The 22,470-nt window shown below is 70.0% G+C and overlaps 1 protein-coding gene across 1 annotated transcript; it reads left to right on the top strand.

The window, feature by feature from the left end:
* Positions 1–10,995: 10,995 nt before the first annotated feature.
* NEUROD2 (neuronal differentiation 2) lies at positions 10,996–13,606 on the top strand. Its single transcript, XM_049800599.1, has 2 exons — positions 10,996–11,172; positions 12,487–13,606. The coding sequence occupies exon 2, from the start codon at positions 12,492–12,494 to the stop codon at positions 13,566–13,568; it is 1,077 nt and encodes a 358-aa protein (XP_049656556.1). The 5' UTR covers positions 10,996–11,172; positions 12,487–12,491; the 3' UTR covers positions 13,569–13,606.
* The last annotated feature ends 8,864 nt before the right edge of the window (positions 13,607–22,470 follow it).

Here is a 22,470-nt window from a genome sequence, read left to right as displayed (position 1 = left end):
GGACCAGGGCACCAGCGGACCCAGTGTCCCCATGGAGGGGACTATGGGGCTGAGCCAGGGGGACGAGGTGAGGGGTCCCTCGGTCACCCCACGCCCAGGCTGGCCCCGTGCCAGGGTCCCCTTGCCAGGCTCTGAGCATCGTCCCCGTCCCCATCCCAGCGCGGGACCCGAGTCGTTATGGCAACTGGTTTCCCGGGCTCCTTTCCCGCTGCCATTCCCGTTCTTCCCTCCCGCGAAGGCACCGTGCGAGGGGGTGGCCGGGCCCCCCTCCCCTCCCCGCTCTGCGGCAACGGCAGCACCCGCAGCCCCCCGGGATCGGCACGCGCCGCCCGCGCTCGCACCCACGCAACCTGCACCCGCGGGCGGCACCGCAGCTCGGCGCAGGGGGGTAACGCACCGGGCCCGGCACCCAGCACCGTGCTGTGGAGGGGATACGGTGCCCGAGCCCCCCTCCGTGCCACACGGCTCCGGGCACACGCGTGCCACGCGTGGCCTCGCTCCTCGCCGTCAACCCCATCCTGGCACCGTGGGCACCCAGTCTGCTCCGTGGCGGGCAGGGGCAGAACCACCGGTGCTTGCGCCCGTGCCGTGCCGTGCCGTGCCATGCCGTGCCCAGCCCCGTGCCACGCGGCGGGGGCTGCAGCTCCGCGCAGCAGCGAATCCTCCCGCAGAGAAAGTAAAAATAGCAGCAGGTTTGGGGAAGCAGCGTTCGCCGCCTCGCCCCCCGCCAGCGGGCACCGGCGAGGAGCGGGAGCCTTCGCCCACCGGCGGAGAAACGACGGGGCCGCGGTGTCGGAGGGGCAGGGTGCTGCGGCGCTGGGGCGTCGAGGAGGACGGGGCAGCCCCGGGTGGGGGCGACCGGGGGGCTGCGGGGATGGGGCATCGTAGGGGTGGGGAAGCACTGGGGCAGGGTGCAGCGGGGACGGGGCATGGTGGGGACAGGGTGCCACGGGGACAGGGTGCCACGGGGACGGGAGCATCGTGGGGAGAGGGTGCCACGGGGACAGGGTGCCACGGGGACGGGAGCATCGTGGGGAGAGGGTACGCTGGGGACGGAGCGTGGCGGTGGTGGGGTACACGGGGGACGGAGCGTCGTGGGGACAGGCTGCCGTGGGGACAGGGCACTGTGGGGACGGAGCATCGTGGCGACAAGAGGACACGGGGACGCGGATTGTCAGGTCCAAAAGGTGAGTGGCGGGGGGCGGGGCCTGTGCGGCCGAGTGGGCGGGGCCATGGGATGGGCGGGGCTCGGGCGGGGGGGGGGGTCAGTGGGTGGGGGAGCCCCCCCAGTGCCCCTCACCCTGGGTATCCCCTCCGGACGCCTGGGTCCCCTGCCCGGCCCTGCGGGAGGGGGTGCCCAGGGTGCCCCCCCCAGGGTGTTCTTCCCCCCCCTCCCGCTCCCAGGGTCCCTCCCCCAGCTCCCCCCGGGCTGTGCACCCCCACACCCCCCCCCCCCCCCCCCCCAGGCCCCACCGTAGGTGCAGCCCCCCGGCGCAGCGCCCCCCCCCCCTCCCGGAGCTGCAGCGGGGGCGGCCGGGTGGGGGCCGGTGCTCCCCCGGGCGCGGAGGAGGTGCCAGGAGTGGGAACACGCGTGGGAGCCCGAGGGGGCGGGGAGCCGGAGATGGGGGGGGGGGGCCGTGGGGGCCTTAACCCCTTCCCTGCTGGGAGCCCCCCCCCCTCCTCTCCAGCAACAAGCTACAGAGGGGAAGGGGGACCTGGGGCCGGCCCCCTCCCCAAATGGGGCTGCGTGGGAGGGGGCCTGGGGACCTGGCCACCCCCACGGTGGCACCCCCCTGTCCCACTACCAGAATGGCTGGGCAGCACTTTGGGGGGGTGGGGGGGAGGTAGCACCCCCTCTGTGCGATGGGGAAACTGAGGCACTGAGCAGCGCTGGCAGGACTGGGGGGCTGCAACCCCATAACCCCACCACGTCGGGGGGGGCTGCGAGTGCGGGGGCTGCAACCCCATATCCCTGGAAAGATGTGGGGGCTCCAACGCCGGTGCGAGGAGGGGACACGTCCCCCCCCATCCCCAGTGGGACGGGGAGGGGGTTTGTCCCCACCGTCCCCAGCAGGATGAGGAGTGGGTCCCATCCCCGCACCCCAGCAGGGTGGGCAAGGGGGGGCTGCGTCCTCCCGTGTCGTCCCCCCCAAGGCTGGGCCTGGCCCAGGTGCCCTCGCCAGCCCGGCCATGCCCGTCGGTGCTGCGGCACGCTGCCGGCAGATGTCATCCCCGGTGCGGCTGGCATGGCGGTGCCCGACGCTGGCATGGCGGTGCCCGACGCTGGCATGGCCGGGCTGGCACGGTCATCCCGGTTGCTGGCAGAGCCGCGTGGCGAGAGCAGGCCTGGGCACGGGCTCAAGGGCTTTGGCACGGGGCGGCCGGAGCGAAGCCGCGGCTGGAGCCGTCCCGGTTGGCAGCCGCCGGCCGCCGGCCCACGCCAAGACTCGCGCCCACACCCCGGGGTGCTCCCGGCCAGGGTGGGACCAAGGGCTGCCACGGGGGCTGGGGGCACTGGGGGGTCCTGGGACAACACCCCCCAGGGTGGGCACCTCACCCGGGCAGGGGGATACGCCGGCTTGGGGTGGGGGGGGGTGTCTGTGCACACGGAGCCCGGTGCGGGGGTCTGCGTGCTGCGGGAGGGTCCGAATGGTTAAAACCTTGGTGGGGGGGGGGGAAATTGGGGGGGTGCAAGCCCAGAGGTCCTGAGGAGAGAGGGGGTGCGGCAGTGAGACCAGGAGAGGAGAGACAGCCCGGGGGTCTCATCGTCCTGGGGGATGTCAGTGCCAGCCGTGCCTCAGTTTACCCACCTGTAGCACGTGCCCTCCACAGCCTGAGGCCCCAGCCACCCCCTTCCCCGGGGAGGTGTGACCCCAGGGGACCCAAAAGCCTGTCCCGGTGCCCCCACAGTGCCCTGCCAGGGCGGGCTGCCAGCCCTGCTCCCCCCCATCCCATCCCCATCGACAAGACCCTGCCGGGGAGGGGGCCCCGGCCGGTGCCCAGCCGCCAGCACAGACCAGTTTGCTGCCTCCATTCCCAGAAGAAAGAATAAAGTTAAAACATCTGTTAATTTATAAACCAATTTAACCATGACTGGTTAATAAATAGCTACCAGCTGCCAACCCCCACCCTCCGCCCGGGCGAGGGGTGTGCGGGGAGCCGGGGACGCGCAGCCGGCTGGGCTCACCCGCTCTGCCCGCAGCCCCCCGGTGTCATTGTCACTTGTCCGGTGGGGGGGTCACCGGGGTCCCCAGGGGATGCGGCTGCCCGGAGGGTTGGGGTTTGCCAAGGAGAATCCGGTGCCCACGGGGAGGGTGGCACGGCCACGGCGCCTGGCACAAGGGGGTCCCGGGTAAAGGGACTGTCAGGTGCAAATCCATAAGGGAGGGACATATGGGTGAGCGTGGCCTGGCTGGGGATGGTGCCGGGGTGGGGGGTCTGCTCGTGCAGGGGGACACGGGTCCCTGCGGGTGGGGGCCGTCCTGCTTCAGGGTGGGATGTTTGGGTGGGTGCTGGTGCGGTGGGAACGGGGGCGGTGGAGTCTGGGTGTGCGTGCACGCGCGTGCCAGGGCTGCGCGTGCGCGGGCACGGGAGTGTGCGCGCACGCGCACGCCAGGGATGTGCATGTGTGTGCCTGCATGCGTGCGCACACGTGTGTGAGTGCATGCATGTGTGTGCACAGGAGCGTGTCCATGTTTGGGGTGCGCACCGGGGGTGCGCATGCGTGTGTGTGCACAGGAGCGCGTGTGCGTGCATGTACGTGCCAGGGACGTGCATGTGTGTGCATCCATATGCACATGCGTGCGTGTGTGTGTGTGTACGTGCCAGGGACGTGCATGTGTGTGCATCCATATGCACATGCGTGCGTGTGTGTGTGTGTACGTGCCAGGGACGTGCATGTGTGTGCATCCATATGCACATGCGTGCGTGTGTGTGTGTGTACGTGCCAGGGATGTGCATGTGTGGGCGTATGTGCGTGTGTGCCAGGGAAGTGCCTGTGCGCACAGGAGTGTGCGCGTGCACGTGTGCGCGTGCACATGCATGTGTGTGCACAGACCCCGTGCGTGTCCCCACCCCAGCGGGACCGGGGCACCGAGCGGGGGGTCCCCGTCTCTCCTTGGGGAGCCGCTGTCCCTACGGGGCCGGGGGCCGGTGACGCATCCCTTGGCCTGTGCCAGGCCCGGCGTGGAGCATCCTCGCTGCACATGGATCCAGGATGGATGCAGACGGAGAAGGGCCTGGCCCCGGCGCTGCGGCGAAACCAGGGACGGTGGGGTCCCCGCTCCCACCCCCCCGCTCCCCCCTCCCTCTCCCCCTCTGTGGGGCCAGAGGGTGCAGCAGGGTCGCGGTGCCCGGGCACGAGCCCCTTCCCGGCCACGCGCGCCCCGACACGTGTCGCAATAGTAATGTAATTTGTACGTTAACAATGGGCAGCTTGAGGTTTATATTTAATTACAACGTTTGCACCAACCTGAACTCACCCTTATTCATCAATAATGCATGGGTTTGTGTTTATCGCTGCTTAATTAATCTGTGCTTACGACAATTAAAGGCTTGCAAAATCCCCAAAGGTGGCGGCGGGGAGCGGCTGCGCGGTGCCGGCGTGGTCGCCGTGCCAGCGTGGTCGCGGTGCCGGCGCGGTCGCGGTGCTGGCGTGGCGGCGGTGGCCGGCAGGAGCCGAAGCAGCTGCAGAGTGGGGTGACCCCCCCCCCCCCCTTCGGGTACCTGCATCTTTGGGGGCCTCCCCATGCCAGGAGAGGCCAGGCACGTCCTGGGCGAGGGGAGAGCCCCTGGGCACGGGGTGCTGCGGTGGGGAGCGCCGTGCACCCGGCTCCCCGGGGGGACCCTGCTCCCTGCCTCAGTTTCCCCAGGAGGAGACGGCCGGGGCTACCGCAGCCACCGGGCACAGAACCCCCGGGGACCAGCCCTAACCCCCCCCAAGCCGCCCACATTCCTCCTCCCCGTTGCCTTTTTCTTGGTTTTCCCTTTTCCCTCCCTATTCTCCATCCCCTCGCCCCCTCCCACGCGGCGGGCCCGGGGGTGCCGGTGCCCCCCGAGCCGGGGAGCGCGACCAGGCCGCGCCACGCCAGCTCTGCGCCTTTAAGCGCGGCGCGGCGCGGCTGTCCCGGATCAGCCGGAGCGCCTATTAAAATTTTATGCGAAGTGTAAATGGGCCAGGTCTCCAGCTTCCCGCTCCCTCCGAATGATTTATTACTCGCAAATACCACAGAACTAATTAGTATAGTAATTAATTAATACGAATTTGCATATTTGCATGTGCAATTAGTGCAGTGGAGTGATTACTCTGAAAATGAGAAGTTGGGCTTGTCAGATGGTAGTGTGAACTGGAGTGGAAAAGCCTCGTGCAAATGAACCTGGGCGGCAGCGGCGGCGGCGGCGGCAGCGGGCACGCGGCGGCACGCGGCGCCACCGGCCCCACGCCGCGCCACGCCGGCGGGGCGCGAGGCCCCACGCGTGGTGATGGCGATGGCGATGGCGATGATGATGATGGTGGTGGTGGTGGCGGTGGGGGGGGGGGGCTCAGACCCGGGGACACCCCCCCCCCCCCCCCCAGCCCCGGCCTGGCCCTGGGCCCCCACCATGGGGACCGCTCCATCCCTCGGCCATCTCCATGGCGACTGGCTGTGCCAGGCGCATCGCCATGGCAACGGGCCGGGCCACGCAGCCTCGCCATGGCGACTGTCGTCATCGGCGCCCTGTCGCCATGGAGACTTCTTCTCCCCCCCCCCCCCCCAAATCCACTCCCTGCCGGGGCGCCCCCCCCCCCCCTCTTCACGATGGCTCAGGGTGTTGGGATGGGGGTGCCGCTCCCCAGACTGGGGGGGGTCCCGAAGTCACCCCGGGATGCGGGATGAGGGTCCCCGATGTCCCCAGGGATGGGAGACCCCGGAGCACCCCGGGATGGGGGCAACGGCCCCCCCCCCCCGAGTGCCCGACGCCGGGGGTCCCCCCAGCACCCTGGGGCTGGCAGGGACAGCCGAACCCCGCGATGGCAGCACCGGGCAGGATCGGTCCCCAAGGGCCGGGGGCCAGAGGCCCTCCCAGGGCGGGGGTCTGGCACCCCCGACCCCCCCTCATCCCCGAATCCGGCCCTTCGCCTTTGTCCCCGGTGCCACCCCGGTCCCCCCTCGCCCGTGGCCCCCGCGCCCACCCGCCCCGCTGAGGCCCGACACCGCTCGGTGCATTTCTGGGAGGGCCACCGGCCGCCTCCCCCCCCGGCTCGGGGACATCAGCGCGGAGGGGTGCAGGCGAGCAGGGTGGGGTGGGGGGCGATGGAGGGGGGACGTGGCTGCGGGCAGCCCCTGCCGCCCCCGCACGCCGCGTCCCCCCGCCATCGCGCCCCGCCGGCTCCCTGAAATGGGCCCAAGCGGACGCCATCTGCCGCGGGGGGGCCGGGGGCCGGTGCCAGCAGCGCTCGTTCATCCGCGCCGCGCGGTGCCCACGCCGGTGGCACCGCAGGGCTGCGTGCTGGCCCCTTATGCCCCCCACCCCGACCCGGCCAGGGCTGCCACGGAGGGGGGTGCTGTGGCCGCAGGGGGTCTCCTGTCTGCTCCTGGGGCCTTGTGCCATCACGGTCCAGTGGCTGTGATGTCATAGCCCATTGTGACCTCACCAGAGCGGCCTTATTACTTCACCAGCAGCCAGCTCTGCTGGTGGCACAATGGCAGCCCCCTCCGGCCCTGGATCCCGGGCCAGGGTCCCCCTGTCCCAGCCCTCCCACTGTCCCCAAAGACCATCTGACCCCGGCAGGGGCAAACCCAGCGACCGCCGGGAGACAAAGGAGCACGGAGGGGGGGACAAGTCCCCTGGGGCCACCCATCCTCCCACCCCGGGACCCTCCGTCCCCAGCCCCGCATGCAGCCACGGCTCCGGCAGTTTCCCACCGGACAATTCCCAGGACGTCGTTTGCCTAATTAACAGCGTGTGTCTTAAAAATCGCTTGACAAGTCCCTGGCCCGTGAGCGGCAGCGGGCGGGGGGGGGGGGACAGGCAGGGGGTCCGGCTGCCCCAGGGGCAGGATCCAGCCAGGGTGGGTGAAGCAGCCACCCCACGGTGATGGGGGCTTCGCTTGGCACCAGCACCACAGCCCCGGGGCCAGCACAGCGTCTCCCTATCCTCCTCTAGCAAAAGAAGAGCGGGTTCGCTAAAAGCCCCCCCCGGTCCCAGCCGAGCTGGGACCACCCCTTTCCTCCCTCCATGCCTCAGTTTCCCTCCACCATCAGCTTCCTCCTCCCAGGCTCCCCAACTCACCCGTGACCCCGCGGTCCCCATTACAGGGTCGTTTAGGGACACGGGGACAAGCAGGTCACCCAAACCCCCGTCCCCATCCCCCAGAGACCCCCACCCACAGATGGGGCCCTGCTCACCCGGTGACTGCAAGATGCCCAGGGACGGGTCCCGCGAGGGAGAGCTGCTCTGGGGACCCGGCCCGGGGCCTCTTCGTCCCCAAAGGCAGCGGGGACAGGGACGGGGACGGGGACGGGGACGGGCTCGGCTCCCGCTCCCGCCGCTCTCCTCCCCTCGGCTGACATTCCCCGGCGGTGGCTCTGCCGCGCGTTAGCGCATCCATCTCTCCCCAGCCTTCACCTCCCAGAAATATTGCAGCGCGGAGCCGGCTCCATCTGGCAGCACGGCCCCCGCCTCCCCCCCGCCACTGCTTGCGGGGAAACGCCGGAGCCGGTTCCTCCGCTCGGGCCCCGGACGGCTTGGCCCTGCCAAGGGAAGATGGGGACCTCGCCTGCAAGGGGGGCCGGCTCGGGTGCCCCCCATCCCATGCCGGGAAGGGACGGCGTGGCTTCGTCGAAGCGGCCGGCTGCGGTGCCGCACACAGGCCCCATGCTGGGGATGCGGCAGCCGGCTGAGCCCCGGCAAACTCGCCCCATGCGGGGCCCCCGGGAGCCACCCCGGGCCCAGCTGGCTCACAGCCGGGTCCCGGCACCACCCAGCGCCCGGCTCCCACCCCCGGCTCTGCCGGTGCCGACCCGCTTCCGTGCTCCCGCCGTGTCCCTCCGGATGCCACGTGTCCCCCGGCACCCACCTTTGGGATGGAGCCACTGCCGCTCCAGGCAGGGTCCCCATCCCCATCCGTCGCCTTCCTGCCGGAGGGAGGGGAAGGGACGCGGACGATGAATTTTGGAGGAGGAAAGAGCTTCATGCATCAGCCAAAGGCCCTGCTGTGCCCGCCGGGTGGCGAGACCCCAGGGGACCTGGCTGGGGCGGCCGGGGACAGGAGGTGGCAGTGCTGGGAAAGCCGGTCCCTGCACACGAAGACCAGCAGCAGGATGGGGACTGGACCCCCGGGGTCACCGGGCCCACCTCCCCCAGCCCCAGCCTCCTGGGGCAGGAGAAACCCCCCTCCCAGCCCCTGCACCCGAAGGACCAGCACCCAGCCCTGCCCCTGCTCCCGCCCTCCTCCCCCCAGCAGTGCCCGGTCCTGGGTTCACCCCAAACCTCGCCGCCTCCTGCTGCTCGGGGCAGCCCCGTATCCGCAGGGGCCGGATCCTGCTCATACACCCCCTGCGCCGCGATGCCGGGAGTCCCGCTCACCACCCTGGATGAATCCCCCCCGCAAAGGCACCCAGGGACCAGGACGGGGCTGCCCCTGCCCTGCTCTGCCCTGGGCCATCACCAGCCGTGTTGGCGCAGGGACGGCACCGGGATCCCTCCTCCTGCCCACGCTGTGGTCCGTGTCCCGGCACAGGCCGACCGAGGGCCCCCGGCACCGCCCCGGCCCCGGCACAATGCAGCGGTTTGGGTTTTCATCTCCCTGCTCCCCTTTCATCTCCTCTCCCCGTTTCATGTCTCCACTTTCTTCTCCCTCCAAGCGCTGTGCATGCTGATGAGGCTCACGCCGGCGTCCACCCTTGCCGCTCGCCGGCTGCTAATTAGGCTGTAACGGATGCACCGGGCCGGGGGCTTGCAGTTTGTCCCCGTCCCCGTCCCCGCACGGGCTAGCCTGACCGCTCACGCCGTGGCATCTCCTCGGCCTTGGGCAGCCCCGGTGCCCCCGCGAGTCCCCCACGAGCTGCGAGCCCAGTGCCGGGAACCGGGGCGCTGCCGGCTTCGCTGCCCCGACGCCAGGGGTGCAGCCGGCCTGGAGCGAGGCCGTGCCACCCACCGAGGGCTGGGGGTCGCCTGGCCTGGGAACCGTGGGCAGCAGAGTGGGGACTTACCCAGAGCTGGCAGGAACGGGCAGCGCCGGCGTGCCACCGGCACCGGGCGAGGGTGGGCTCCCCGGAGCACGGAGATGCCAGCCCGGCACCTGCCCGCGAAACGAAGATGGCAGCAACAGAGGGAGCTGAACGGTGCTGCGGGGAAGGGCTGCAACGTGCCGGGAGGCCGCCCAGGAACCGGTGCCCCAGCACGGCACCGGCACCGGCACCGGCACGGCTGGGGTGGGCCCTGCCTCCCTGCGGGCCAGCTCCAGCCCAGGTGCCATCTGCTCGGCCGCAGCCGTGAGTGACAGTCGGAGGGTTCGGCAGCGGGAGCGCGCGGGGGGGATGCTCGCCGCCGGTGGAGGCCCCTCTGTCACGTGCCAGCCCCGGCACCTGCACCGGGGGAGCGGGCGACGCCGACGCCGCTGGCACAGACCCGGCCGCCGGGCACGGCCAGCCCTTTGTCTGCGTGTGGGCACAGCCCCGGCCACCACTGCCACCGTGTCCCCGCCGTGCCCACGCCAGGGCCGTGCCAGACTCGCCTGCAGCACGTGGCCAGCACGTGCCGGCATGTGGCACCCTGCACCCGCTGCCCCTTCCCCTGCCCGCACCCCTCGAGCCAGGCAGGTCCCGGCCCCGCCAAGCTTGCGGAGACAGAGGGGATCCGGGACACGGGGACGTTCTGCGGCTCGGCCCCGACGGCCGTAGCCAGGAGCGGGGCACCGGGTGATGGGATCCGGCTCCCAGGGACACAATGCGCCCGTTACGGGCTCCCCAGCCCCGCTGCTGCCAGGCGCGAGGGAAATGGCAGCAGCGATTTCTGGCTGCATGTGCACTGTGGCGGGGACAGATTTGGAGGCCGGGGGGTGACGGAGCACTGCCGGGTCAGGGCACGGGGCCACGGCAGGTGAGGAGGCTCCTGGCAGACAAAGGCCTCGCCGGCTGTGCCCCAGCATGGCCGGGCCACCGTCACCGTGGGACCCGCAGCCGCGGGGGGCTTGGACCCCACGTGCATCGGGGAGGGCGTACGCGTGCACGCGTGCGCAAGCGTGCATGTCTGCGCGCACACGCGTGTGTTTGTGTGTGCACATAGGAGTGTGCCGACGGCTGGCTGCGGCTCTGCGTGCCGGGCTGTGCCGCCGGGCTGCAGAGAGGCTGGCGTGACTGCGGCCGAGGGGGTGCCGGTGGGGGCCATAGGGCGGCAGGAGCCAGAGGGGCCACGTGCCACCCGCGTGGTGTCCCACGGCCCCGCAGCCACCTGCCCTGCCCACGCCGGCACCTGCAGCCCCCTGCCCGCGCCAGTGCGGCCGAACCGGGCGCCGCCACCACCGCCGCCTCCCCAGGGCCCTGCCCGGCCGCAGCCCCCAGCCCGCGCCAGGCCCTCGGCACCGCAGCCGTCCCCGCTTGGCCGGTGGCTGAGGGTGGGGACGGACCCAGGCGAGCCGCCGTGGTATTTTGCGGCGAGCCGCAGATGCCAGCTCCCAGCGAGGGTCCCCACGGCGTCTCCCCCCTCGCCCCTGCGCCCGCCGGCCACCCCCGACACGCTCGGCCCGGCCGGGATGGCCGGTCTCCCCCGCCGCCCTGCCACTGGCTCCATTGTTCAGCCCGGCCCCGCCATCGCCTGCATCTCGCCCGGGTCCCATTTTGCGGCGTGTAGGCAGAGCTGTAGATTTGGAAGAGGTTTTTTTTTTTTTTTTTTTTTTTTTTTTTTGAGTACAGAGTGACAGATGGCGAGTCCTCCTTCCCCAGAGAGACAAATCTCCCTGAATGCAAGCGCATGTCAATCATTAGCTCTCATGTGATAGCTCTCGCGCATGACGTGCCAACCATATGGCACTGGCAGCAGAGCTGGTACCCCCTTTGCTGGGTAGAGATGCCACTCTCGCCTCCTTTTGGATAGAGGACTGCAGGAGGCTGGAGCACCTCAAGGAGCCGCGTCCCGGTCCCAGAAGATGCTGGGAACAATGAAATAAGAATTCCTCCGGTCCGCCCGAAGGTGAGTTATGTAAGAAGTGGAGGGCTGGGAGGGCAGCGGAGGAAACTTGAATGGAGAAAAGGCAACTTCCATGTTGATTTTGTTTCTCCGCCACGTCTCGCCCTTTTTTCCCCCGTCTTTTCGTTCTCCCCCGGCCCTCTGTTCTCCCGTTCCCCGTCGGCCCCGCCGGTGGGGTTTCCCCCCTCCTCCCCCGGAGCCCCCCCCCCCGGGGTGGTGGTGGTGGTGGTGTTGGGGCTCCGTGTCCCCCCCCCCCCCCCACTCCCGACCCCCCCCCCCTCCCCTTGCCCGCGGCTGGGCGCGCCCGGGGCGGCGCGGTCCCGGTGGGACGGAGCGGGGCAGCGGCGACCGAACGGCATCAACGAAATCGGAGCGGAGCCGCCTCGCCGCCGCCCCCGGGGGCCCCGACCCGGCGGAGCCGCCTCCCCGCTCCCCCGCGGCGCCCCCGGCCCCCGCCCCGGGCGGTGCCCCCCCGCCCCCGGCCCCGCCGCATCCCCCCGGCCCCGGGGGCGACCCCGGCAGCGCCGCCGCCCGCGACCCCCGCGCTCCCCCCACCCCCCCCCCCCACCCCGGGGTGGGGGTGGGAGGGTTGGGGGGGACCCCGGCCGCGGCCGCCCCCCCCGCCGCTCCCCCCCCGCCGCGCCGCCGTTTGATGCCGCCGCATTTTACGGGCCGCGCTCCGGTGGCCGGGGGGAGACCCGGGGAGAGGGGAGCCCCGGGGGGAGGGGGGGGCTGACCGGGCCGGAGGGGGTACGGTTGGGGAAGGAGGGGGGGGGGCGGCGGCCGCGCCTCGGCGCTCCGGCCCCGGGACGGCGGTGGCGGAGCCGGGGCCGGGGTCGCTCCGCGCCGGCGGCGGGGAAAAGTTGGAGGCGTCAAAGAGGGGCCGGAGGCACCGGGCCCGGCCCGGCGGGGGGGCTGGCGGGGGGGGGGGGGGGCACCGGCCGGGCCGGGGGCGGGGGGTGGTGGTGGGGGGGGAGAAGCCGCCGGGGCCGAGGAGCGGGACGCGGGCGGCGGCGGCGGCGGCGGCGAGCCCGGGGTGGAGGTTGGTGGGTGCGGGGGGGGACACGGACACGGCGTCGGGCGTGGGGGGGTCGTCGCCGCGCCCCGAGGGAGCCCCGGTGCCCCCGGGCCCGGGCGTCCGGAGCGGGAGGCGGCAGCGGGCGTCCCCGCGTCCAATTCGTTTTCGGCGGCCCCGGCGCCGCGGAACCGCTCCCGGGGAGAGCGGCGGAGGGTGGGGGGGGGGGTGGGGGGGGGGTGGAGGGGGCGGGGGGGCGGCGGGGCCGCCGGTAACGCCTGGCTCTTTGCCCCCCGCTGCAGCCACCATGTTGACGCGACTTTTCAGCGAGCCCAGCCTGGTGCCCGAAGTCCCGAAATTCGGCGGTTGGGCCGAGGAGTGCGAGGAGGAGGATGCCCGCAGCGAGAAGGAGGAGCGGGCGGGGAAGGGCTGCCCCCTCCCCGAGGAGCCGCCCGAGGGTTCGCTGGGGGAGAGCAAGGAGGAAGGGGAGTTAGGCGGAGACGAGGAGGAGGAGGAGGAGGAGGAGGAAGGCTTGGAGGAGGCGGAGGGCGAGCGGCCCAAGAAGCGCGGCCCCAAAAAGCGCAAGATGACCAAGGCGCGGCTGGAGCGCTCCAAGCTGCGGCGGCAGAAGGCGAACGCCCGGGAGAGGAACCGCATGCACGACCTGAACGCGGCCCTGGACAACCTGCGGAAGGTGGTTCCCTGCTATTCCAAAACGCAAAAGCTCTCCAAAATCGAAACCCTCCGCTTGGCCAAGAACTACATCTGGGCTCTCTCCGAGATCCTGCGCTCGGGCAAACGGCCCGACCTGGTTTCCTACGTGCAGACTCTGTGCAAGGGGCTGTCGCAGCCCACCACCAACCTGGTGGCCGGCTGCCTGCAGCTCAACTCCCGCAATTTCCTCACGGAGCAGGGTCAGGAGGGCGGTCGTTTCCACGGGCCCAACGCCTCCTTCGCCGTGCACCCCTACCCTTACCCCTGCTCGCGGCTGGCCGCGGCGCAGTGCCCGCCCGCCGCCGGTCCCGGTTCCCACGGGCTGAGGACACACAGCTACTGCGCCTCCGCTTACGAGAGCCTCTACGGCAACGCGTCCCCCGACTACAACAGCTCGGAGTACGACGGTGGGCTCAGCCCCCCCCTCTGCATCAACGGCAACTTCTCCCTCAAGCAGGACTCTTCTTCCCCCGACCACGAGAAAAGCTATCACTACTCTATGCACTACTCGGCGCTGCCCGGTTCCCGTCCCGCCGGTCACAACCTGGTCTTCGGTTCGGCGGGGATGCGCGGGGGGGTCCACTCCGAGAACATCTTCCCCTACGACATGCACCTCCCGCACGAGCGGGGCCCCATGTACGAGGAGCTCAACGCCTTCTTCCACAACTGACCCCCCCCCGACACACACACACCCCCCTTCCCCCTCCGAATCCCCCCCCCCCCCCCTCCCCGTCCCTCCTCCTCCTCCTCCTCCTCCTCCTCCTCCTCCTCCTCCTCCTCCTCCACCTTCCCCGCCCGGCCGCCCCCCGTCCCCGAGGTGGGGGACGGAGGGATGGGACGGACGGGGCGGGAGGCGGCGGGGGGGGGGGGGCACGGGACGGGACGGGACGGGACGAGACGGGACGGGTCGGGACGGGACGGGACGGGACGGGACGGGACGGGACACCCGCGGCGGCCCCGCGGCCCGGCCCCCGGGGCTCCGCCCTGGGCTTTGGTGCAATATGGGGACCCGGCCCCGGCGGCGGGTCCCCGCGCCCCGTGGGGACAAAGTGCTTTTTTGGGAGGATTTCCCCTTTTCCTTCAATTACTATTATTATTTCCTTTGTTAATTTTTATTATTATTATTATTATTAATTATTATTTCTTTCCGCCCCCGGAGCCCGGCCCGGCCCGCTGAGTCGAGCAGCATCGTTTTCCTTTTTAATTCGTTTTAATTTAATTTTACATAATATTTTTCCCCCCTCTTCCCCCCCCCCCCCATTTTGAGCCGTTTCTCCCCTCCACCGCCGTGACCCCCCCACCCACCCCACACCCCCACACCCCCCACACCCCCCCCGGCATTGGACACCCGCTGCCCCGGCCCGTGGGAGCGAGAGGAGCCCGCGCTGCGGCGCGGAGCGAAACTTTCCGAAGCAATAAAGAGGCGAAGGGAGGAACCCACATTTCTATCTATGCAAGCAGGCCCGGCCCGGCGGACGCTCAGAGATGCACTTTGCTTTGGGGGGGCCCCGGCCCCGCTCCCGGCCCCGGGAGCTCCTCTCGCAGCGCGTGTGTCAGGACATTTTTTACCTGTTTTAAAAACTTGAAACGGAAAAAAAAAAAAAAAAAAAAAAAAAAGGAGAACAACAACAACAAAATGATAATAATAATTTCAAAACAAAAACAAAAACAAAACAAAACAAAAAGAAAAACAAAAAAAACCCAACCCAACCCCGCGGAACCGCCCCGGTTTTCCCGAGCTGGCGGAGCCGGGGCCGGGCGCGGCAGGGCAGCCCGCAGCTATGCAAGCGGGGCTCCGGGGGGGCCTGGCGGGGCTGCGCCCCCCCCGCGGCGCCCGGGCCCGGCCCGTGTGTCTTCGCTCCGGTTTGCCGCATTCCTTCGGTCGGGAGACGCCGTAAAGCCGAGATAACGCTCTTTTTTTTTTTTTTCTTTTTTTTTTTTTTTTTTTTTGGAACCTGCCCGCACCACCTTCGAGAAACCAGCATTTTTAGAGACCAGGGAGGAGGAGGATGATTTCTGAGAAATGTTTTCAAAACGAAAAAAAAGAAAAAAAACAACAAAAAACCAAAAAAAAAACCCAACAAAAAAAAAAAGTTTTGCAAAAAAACAAAACAACCGGGAAAAAAAAACAAAAAAAAGAAAAAGAAAAAAAAAAACAAAAAACAAACCACAAACCGTTGTAGCAAAGGGGACCCGCCTGTCCGACACCAGAAGTGCTTTCGTGTTTCTGTTCCGTTTCATTTCGATTAATAAATATTTATGGCCAACGATATGCAAGAGCCCCCCCCGCGCCGGGAGCCGCTCCCCCGCTCCCCGCTCCCCCCGCTTCCCCGGTCCCCGCCGCCGCGGACAACTGCTTTGGCGGCGGCGGCGGAGCGCGGGGGCGCGGGGCCGGGGGGCCCGGCGATACTGCATGCATCGGCCCCCCCCACCCCCCCAAACCTCCCCGGGGCCCCCCTCCCTCCCCGCCCTCCCCCCCCCTCCCCAGCCCCGGCCCCGCTGGACGCTCGCAGCCCGGTCCCCGCCGGGGCCGTGACGAGCCGCCGCCGGTGCGATTCGCGGCGAACCTGTAATTACCGAGCGTCCTTCGACGGCGATTAATAAATATTCAATGTTGACTCCGCCGCCTTCGCCGCTTTCCTTCCGTCCCGGGGCAGCGAGGAAGGGAGCGGGGGGGGGGGGCATCGGCCCGACCCCCCCCGGTACCTCTCGGCGGTGCCGGTGCCTCCGCCGCTCCCGCCGACCGAGTGCGCGGCCCGCGGTGGGGCGGCGCTGATATAACGCGGCTCTGCCCCACGGGTGTCCCCCCCCGGGACCGGGGAGGCGGTGTCCCGTTCCCCCCCCCCCCCCCCCCCCTCCCGCCACAACCCCTTCGCCAATAAAGGCACCGGGATCCGGAGCGGCGGCCCGGCTCGGTCCCGGCCCCGCCGTCACGGGGCGAGCCGTGGCCGTGACACCGCTCCGGTCCCCCGGGAAACTGGTGCCCGGAGCTGGCACCGGGCCGCGATGCCGGTGGCCAAGGCCGGGTTCCTCGGTGGAGGCCCCGGTACCGGGTAGGTTCCCGGTGCCCCTTCCCGGTGCCGGTGCTCGATGGAGTCCCGGGAGTCCAGGCGCGGTGCCCGGTCCCGGTGCCAGTACTGGTGCCGGTTCGCGGTGGCGGTGCCCGATGGAGGCCCGGGAGCCCCGGCGCGGTGCCCGGTCCCGGTGCCGGTCCCGGTGCCGGTGCCCGGTGCCCGGTGCAGAGCTGTCCGCCGCGGCGGTGCTGAACGGGTTCTCGGGCCCCGCCGCCTCTCCAGGCGAACGGGTGTCTGTCTATTTACCGTCCCGGCCACCGGGTCTCATCACCGTTCGACCGGCCCGGCCTCCGGGCAGGGTCGGGGACCGGGTTCCCGGTCGGGCGGTGTCGGGAATGGCGGGGGACCGGTTCCCCGGCGCCGGGGCAGCACCGGGGCTGCGGGGACGGATCCCCTGGGGTCCTCCCGGGAGAGGATCCGGGGGGGAGATCCGCGCCCCACAGCCCCGTGGATTTTCGGGAAAATCCGGCTACGTTTGGCCGGGACGCGCCCCCCCCCCCCCCCCCCCCTTCCCCGACCGGGCCCGGGGCCGCCGGGGCTGGAAACGGGGAACGGCTCCAGCGCGGCCCCGACGTGCCAGGCCCGGCCGGGAGAACGGGGGGGGGACGACGACGAGGAACCGGGGCCGGGCGGGGGAGCGGATCCCCCCCCCCAGCCCCGCCGAGGCGCTGCGGGACCCCCGGATCCCCCCCCCGAGCCCCCCCCGGCCGGGCCCCGGCGCTCGCCGCTCCCCGCAGAGGAGCGAAGCCGCTTCCGACGGCTCCGGCCCGGGCATCCTCCAGGGAAGGGCCTCGTTTATCCCGGGAAAAAGGCTCGGGGCCGCGCCGGGGGGGGGGGTATCGGGGAGGGGTCAGGGGTCGGGCCCGGGGTCCGTGGGCCCCGGTCGGGGGCGATGCGCTGCCCTTCGGCCGTCACCCGCCACCGGCGGCACCGGGACCGCGGCCCGGGGATGCGGCGGCGAAGGGCGGCTGCCCCGGCGGAGGGGAGGGGGACGAGGGGGGCCGGGGACTGCGGGGGCGGGGGGGCGCCGACATCTGCTCCCGGGAAGGGCCCGGGGCCGGCTGTGCCGGGGGGTGCCGGTCCCGGTGGCGGGGCCGCGGTTTAGGTTTAATTCCCGGGATTTTTGTTTCCCCGGTGCCCTCCCGGCCCCGACGAAGAGAGGGGATGCGGGAAGCCGCCCGGCTGCTCCGGTACGGACCGGCCCCGCAATGCGGCCCCGAACTCGGTGCATGGCCCCGGTGCAAAGCTCCGGTGAAAGGTTTTGGTGCACGGTCCCGGTGAACGGCTTCGTTGCAAAGCTCCGGTGCGCGGCCGCGGTGCAACGGCTCCGGTAGAAGGCTCCGGTACGCGGCTCTTTGCAGAGCTCCGGTGCCCGGCCCCGGTGCTCGGCCCCGGTACAAGGCTCCGGTGCCCGGCCCCGGTGCCCGGTCGGCCCGCACCGCGGCCCCGGTGCTCAGCAGCGGCGGCGGCTCCCGAGAAGGGAGGCGGGAGGTCGGGAGCTGCTAGCGAGACCCGCCGGGCTCTGCGAGGCTTTTGCGTGATCGTGGCATCAAAGTCACCTCGGGGGGTGTGGGGTGGGGGGGGTTACCGGGGACCCCGCACGGCTCGGCCGGGAGAACAGGAGCGGGGCCAGCACCGGGGACGCCCGGTGCGCGGCTCGCCCGGTCTCAGCCTCTTTATTTCAAGGCAGGATGAGATGGGGGGGGGGTGTCTTTCCTCGCCCCCCCCCCCGCCCCGCCGCCCCCGGTACCCCCGGCCCGGCCCGGCCCGACCCCTCTCCCGGCCCGGCGGAGCGCGGCGGGGGCCCGGGGCGAGCGCCAGCTCCGGGTCGCCGCTGCCACCGGCGAGTGCCAGCCGGGGGGGGGGGAGGAGGAGTCATTGCTTCAGTTTAAATTTCATGGCATCTGTTCATTATTATACAGTGCGGATTTTTATATGGACAGCTAAATTAAAGACAGATTTCTGCCAAAATTGCAGATACCATAAAAAAAAAAAACAAAAAAAAAAAAACAACCCACACCACAAAAAACCGGAGGCTCCCGGCGCTGCGGAGGTGGCTCCGTTACCGTCGCCGGGCTCGGTGGCCCCGCTCCGGGGGCTGCCCGGGGGTCGGGGTGGGGTGGGGGGGCCGGGAGGGAGGGGGGGGGTCTAGCCCCGGTTTTGTGCGATGGGGAGACAGGGAGGCTTCCCGGAGCGGGGGGGGAGGGGATTTGGGGGGGGTGGGGGGGGTTGTCCCCGCGGTCCCCGGAGCCGCGGCCGGGGCGGGCAGGGGTTGGCAGCGGTCCCCGCCGCACCGGGGGCTGCCGAGCCGCCCCCTCCCCCGCCCGGCCTGCCAGGCTCCATCGCAGAGGAGTTAAAACAAGGACATCTGTGCCTGGAATCGCTGCGAAGCTCCAAACCTGCCAACGCCTGCTGGCACCGGCCGCCAGCAAATGCTGGTACTCCGGAATGCGGCACCGCCTGCAGCCCAGCCCGGGGCCCCCCGGCCCGGTCCGTGTCCCCCCCCCCCCCGGCCGCCACAGGGTCCGACCCGGTCCGGTCCCGGGGGCTGTGGGTCCCGGGGGTGCTTGGCCCGGCTGGGCAGGGAGGGCGGTTGCTCGACCCCCGGGGCACACGCGTGTGCGTGGCGGGGGGGGGGGTGGTGGGGTGTGTGTGTGGGTGTGTGTGTGTGTGCCCCCCCGGGGCAGTGACCCGCCTTGTAGGTGTCCCCATCACGTCCCTGCCAGTCGCAGCCCTGTGGGCCTTGGAGTGGCCGTACCCCGGCCCCCCCAGCCCTCCTTGGGGTTGTGTTCTTCCCCCCCCCCCCTCATTTACACCCTGCCCCACTGCCAGCACGGGGCTGCGCCCCAAACCCTGTCCCCCATCCCCACGCTGGGGCGACGGGCACCCGGACAGCCGGAACTCTGCTGAGCAGCCTGGGGATCTGCAGCCCCAAGCCCTGTGGAAAGGGGGAGACCTGCCCCCCAGACCTTCCCGGGTCCCAGGGGGGAGAAAAGGGGCAAAACCCAAACAGGGGCAGTGGGGGAGGCTGGATCCAGCAGACATGGGGCTGGCCCTGGCCAGGAGCTCCGGAGAGCAGGTGGTGCCCACCTGAGCACCCTGCAGCAGCCAGGCCCCTTCTCCCTTCCCTTCCCTTCCCTTCCCTTCCCTTCCCTTCCCTTCCCTTCCCTTCCCTTCCCTTCCCTTCCCTTCCCTTCCCTTCCCTTCCCTTCCCTTCCCTTCCCTTCCCTTCCCTTCCCTTCCCTTCCCTTCCCTTCCCTTCCCTTCCCTTCCCTTCCCTTCCCTTCCCTTCCCTTCCCTTCCCTTCCCTTCCCTTCCCTTCCCTTCCCTTCCCTTCCCTTCCCCCCCATGCCAGGCTTCAGCCCCATTCCCGGAGACCCTCCGGAGCCCTCAACGGGGGTCCCACCCTGTCCATCCCCACGCCGGTGCCCCCAGGCCCGCACCCCGGCTGGGCTCCCTTCTCCCCCCTCTCCGTGGCAGGCGGTGGCTCATTTCATATGGGAAATGTCCATTTTGTTGCTACTTAAAAGCTGATTTACGGCGGCTGCATCCCAGCCCTGCCTTGGCCTGCGTTCATCCCATAATCTGCCCATTTCTCTTGGCAGCTCTGGCTCGGCCGGGCTTGCCGGAGGTCTGTGCAGGGCGATGGGAGCCCCCGGGCTCCAGCCCCGCTCCCCCCGGCAGCCCGTTCCTCGTGCTGCCGCTCGCAGCTGGATCCCATCTGCTTCGAGCGGATCCCGATCGACCCAAGACGGCAGCACCGGGCGATGCCTCTGGTGCACGGCGGCGGGACGGAGGGGACCCAACGTCCCCAAAATGCCCACCCGGGGCTGCGGAGCTGGCGGGGACACGGGCAAGGGATGGGGAGAGCACATGGGTGGCTTCGCATCACGCCGGCACAGCCAGGACGCCCCCCCCCCCCCGCATCCACCTCCACCCCGGGATGGGGCCGATGGGATCCATCCATCCCTCCGCCCAGTAGGACAGACAGCCGCCGTGCCCGGACGGACTCCATCGGTGCGTGGGGCACGGTGGCAGCACCGGGGTCCTGGCCTGGCGGCCGCTGGTGGTGAGCAGCATCCCGGCTGGCCCAGCCCTCCTGCACGCTCCTAATTAAATTTTACCTGACTATAAATCTTTTTGTTAAATGTAATTGAAAAACACACCTTTGGAACCATCACATTAACCCGGCATCCGCTTTATTAGAGTAATTAAAGCCTTTCTCAAGTTCGCGCCGGGCAGATCGGCTGGATTGTGCCGTAATCCCGGCAAAGCAAACAAGTTCAGAGCAAAACTAATTACATTTAGAGCAGCTGTGATAATAATCCTAATTCAACCCCATTTGGTACCTAAAATCCGGTGATCCGGCAGCAAAAGCCGGGGGTGGGGGGGGTGGCTGCAGCCCATCTCTGCCCTCCGGCTCGTCCCCTGCCGGCAGCGGTGCCGGGGCTGGCAGCAGCCCTGGGGCTGCCCTGGGTTACCCCAGAACCTGGGGGGTCCCTGGGGGGGGTGGGGGGGTGTCCCTCGGTGCTGGGCTCCCCCTGGGGGTCGGGGGGGGTCCCCGCCCTCGGTCACCGGGCCCCAAAAGCCACCCTCCCCATCACCCTGCCCGACCTTATCACCCCTTGCCTGGCGCTGCCGGGAGGCCGCGGCTCTGCCCCGGTGCCCGGGCGGTGGCACGGTGCCCAGGCCCCCCCGTCCCCACCTCCGCCACGGCCTCCCCGGGGACGGGGGGGATCAGGCGGCCGCAGCTGGCGCACGCAGCCGTAATGGCCACGGCTGGGCTGGCACGCCGGCCCCGCGCCTGCGGGCACGCGGGCAGGAGCAGCTTGTGCGCGGTTTGTCCTTGACTAGTCCCCGCGTGGCCGCCCCTGCCTGGCGCTGCCCACCCCGGCACAAAGCCCCCCGCCGCCTGCCCGCGGCCGAGACCTCCCGGCTCATCACACGTGTGATGCCGGACCTTCGCCGGCACCGGGGGGCTCAGCGCCATAGGCCGCACAGGGTACCCTGCCGAATCCTCCGTCGGCGTCTCCTTTCGGTTGCCAGAGCCGGTGGGCACGGCCTTGGCACCGGCACCGGCAGCACCGTGGACGCTGAGCCGGACAGGACGCGGGAGGTTATTTGCATCCTCGCGGTTACCTTGGGGAACGTTTGCTACAAATGTATATTGGAGCTTTTTTATTAAAGTTGCCAAAAATTTGTGTTAGCTAATGGCTTCTTAATTCTGCCTAAAATGAGAGAAGGAAAATTATGCCATTCATCTTGTATTGGTTTGAAATCACATCTGACAACTAATCGATCATACTGTGGGACATTAACTCCTTTGGATGGGGGCCCAAGCCGGCTCTCGCAGGCTCCTCGCTCCCGCGCTGGATTCATTTAACTACTTTACTGCTGGTATTTTGGCACGTGGCGCGGCGGGCTGGTTCCTCTCCGGTTGGTGCCGCTGAATTATTTGCCTTTCTCCGGATACAGCTGGCACGGTGCGCCGCATCAGCCCCCCCCCCCCGCTTCATGTGCCGCCGCCGGCGCCCTTCACCTGACCTTCGCCCCGAGACCCCCCCCCCCCCCCGTGCTGTGGGGTCCAGCTCCCCCCCCCGCCTCCTCCTCCTTCCCATGGGTCTCCCCCATTTTGGGCATCGCTGGGGGATTTTTTTTCCAGGCGCAGCCAAGGGGGGAGCACCTGGTGATGCCTGCGGGGACAACAGGGAGGTCCTGGGGGACCGCGATGGGGGGGGGGTGGCTTTGCTGGCTGGCCCTCTGGCAGCCCCAGGTGACCCGTGCCTCAGTTTCCCCATTGCTCCATGGGGAAAGGCTCAGCTATCACCCACCTGCGTGGGCACTGGGACAGGCAGGTCCCCAGGGCGAGCCGGGGGGGGGAGGCTGGTGGCACCTCCTGGCCATGGGCCAAGGCAGGGTGACCCCATCCCCTATGGCGGGTGTCCCCCCCCCCCCAGCAAACTCCGGTGACCCACCCTCTGCCACTGCAATACCCCACGAGCCCGGTGGCCCCACAGAGATTTATGGTGCCAGGGACAGTGGCCTTGGGCTGCGTGTGTGTGTCCCCCCCGCGGGGACCCCCCCCCCCCGGCACAACTGAGGGTGCTGGGGGCACCCCCACCCCCCCAGCCAAGCAGGGTGGGATCCTGCCCACGTCCACCCACTGCCACGGGGGGGGGGGGGAACACACACAGACCCCCGTGGGGAGGGTCCCCAGGGACCCAGGACCCCCCCGGGCACCCCAGGACCCCCCCGGGGGAGCAGCCGGCCCCAGCCCGGGCAGGGGGCTTATATACCCAGGGTGGGCGGGGCCAGGAGCAGGGAAGGCTGCGATTGGTCATCAGCGCAAGCCCTAGCAAGGGATTGGCTGGAGCCGTGAATCCTGGATGGGGATTGGCTGAGGCCTGTCCCCAGCCCTGGGACCGGGGTGGTCCCTTGTGGTCCCGTGTCCCCCCCCCCCCCCCCGCCCCGTGATGGACATAGGGACAGAGTCGTGTG

The sequence above is a fragment of the Accipiter gentilis genome, chromosome 5 (assembly GCF_929443795.1).
Source record: "Accipiter gentilis chromosome 5, bAccGen1.1, whole genome shotgun sequence".
Classification (NCBI taxonomy): Eukaryota; Metazoa; Chordata; class Aves; order Accipitriformes; family Accipitridae; genus Astur; species Astur gentilis.
This window is presented reverse-complemented; position numbering and strand designations above follow the sequence as displayed.

Excerpts from the sequence above, each read along its gene's own strand:
- NEUROD2 (XM_049800599.1), top strand. The coding sequence starts at position 12,492 with ATGTTGACGCGACTTTTCAGCGAGCCCAGCCTGGTGCCCGAAGTCCCG.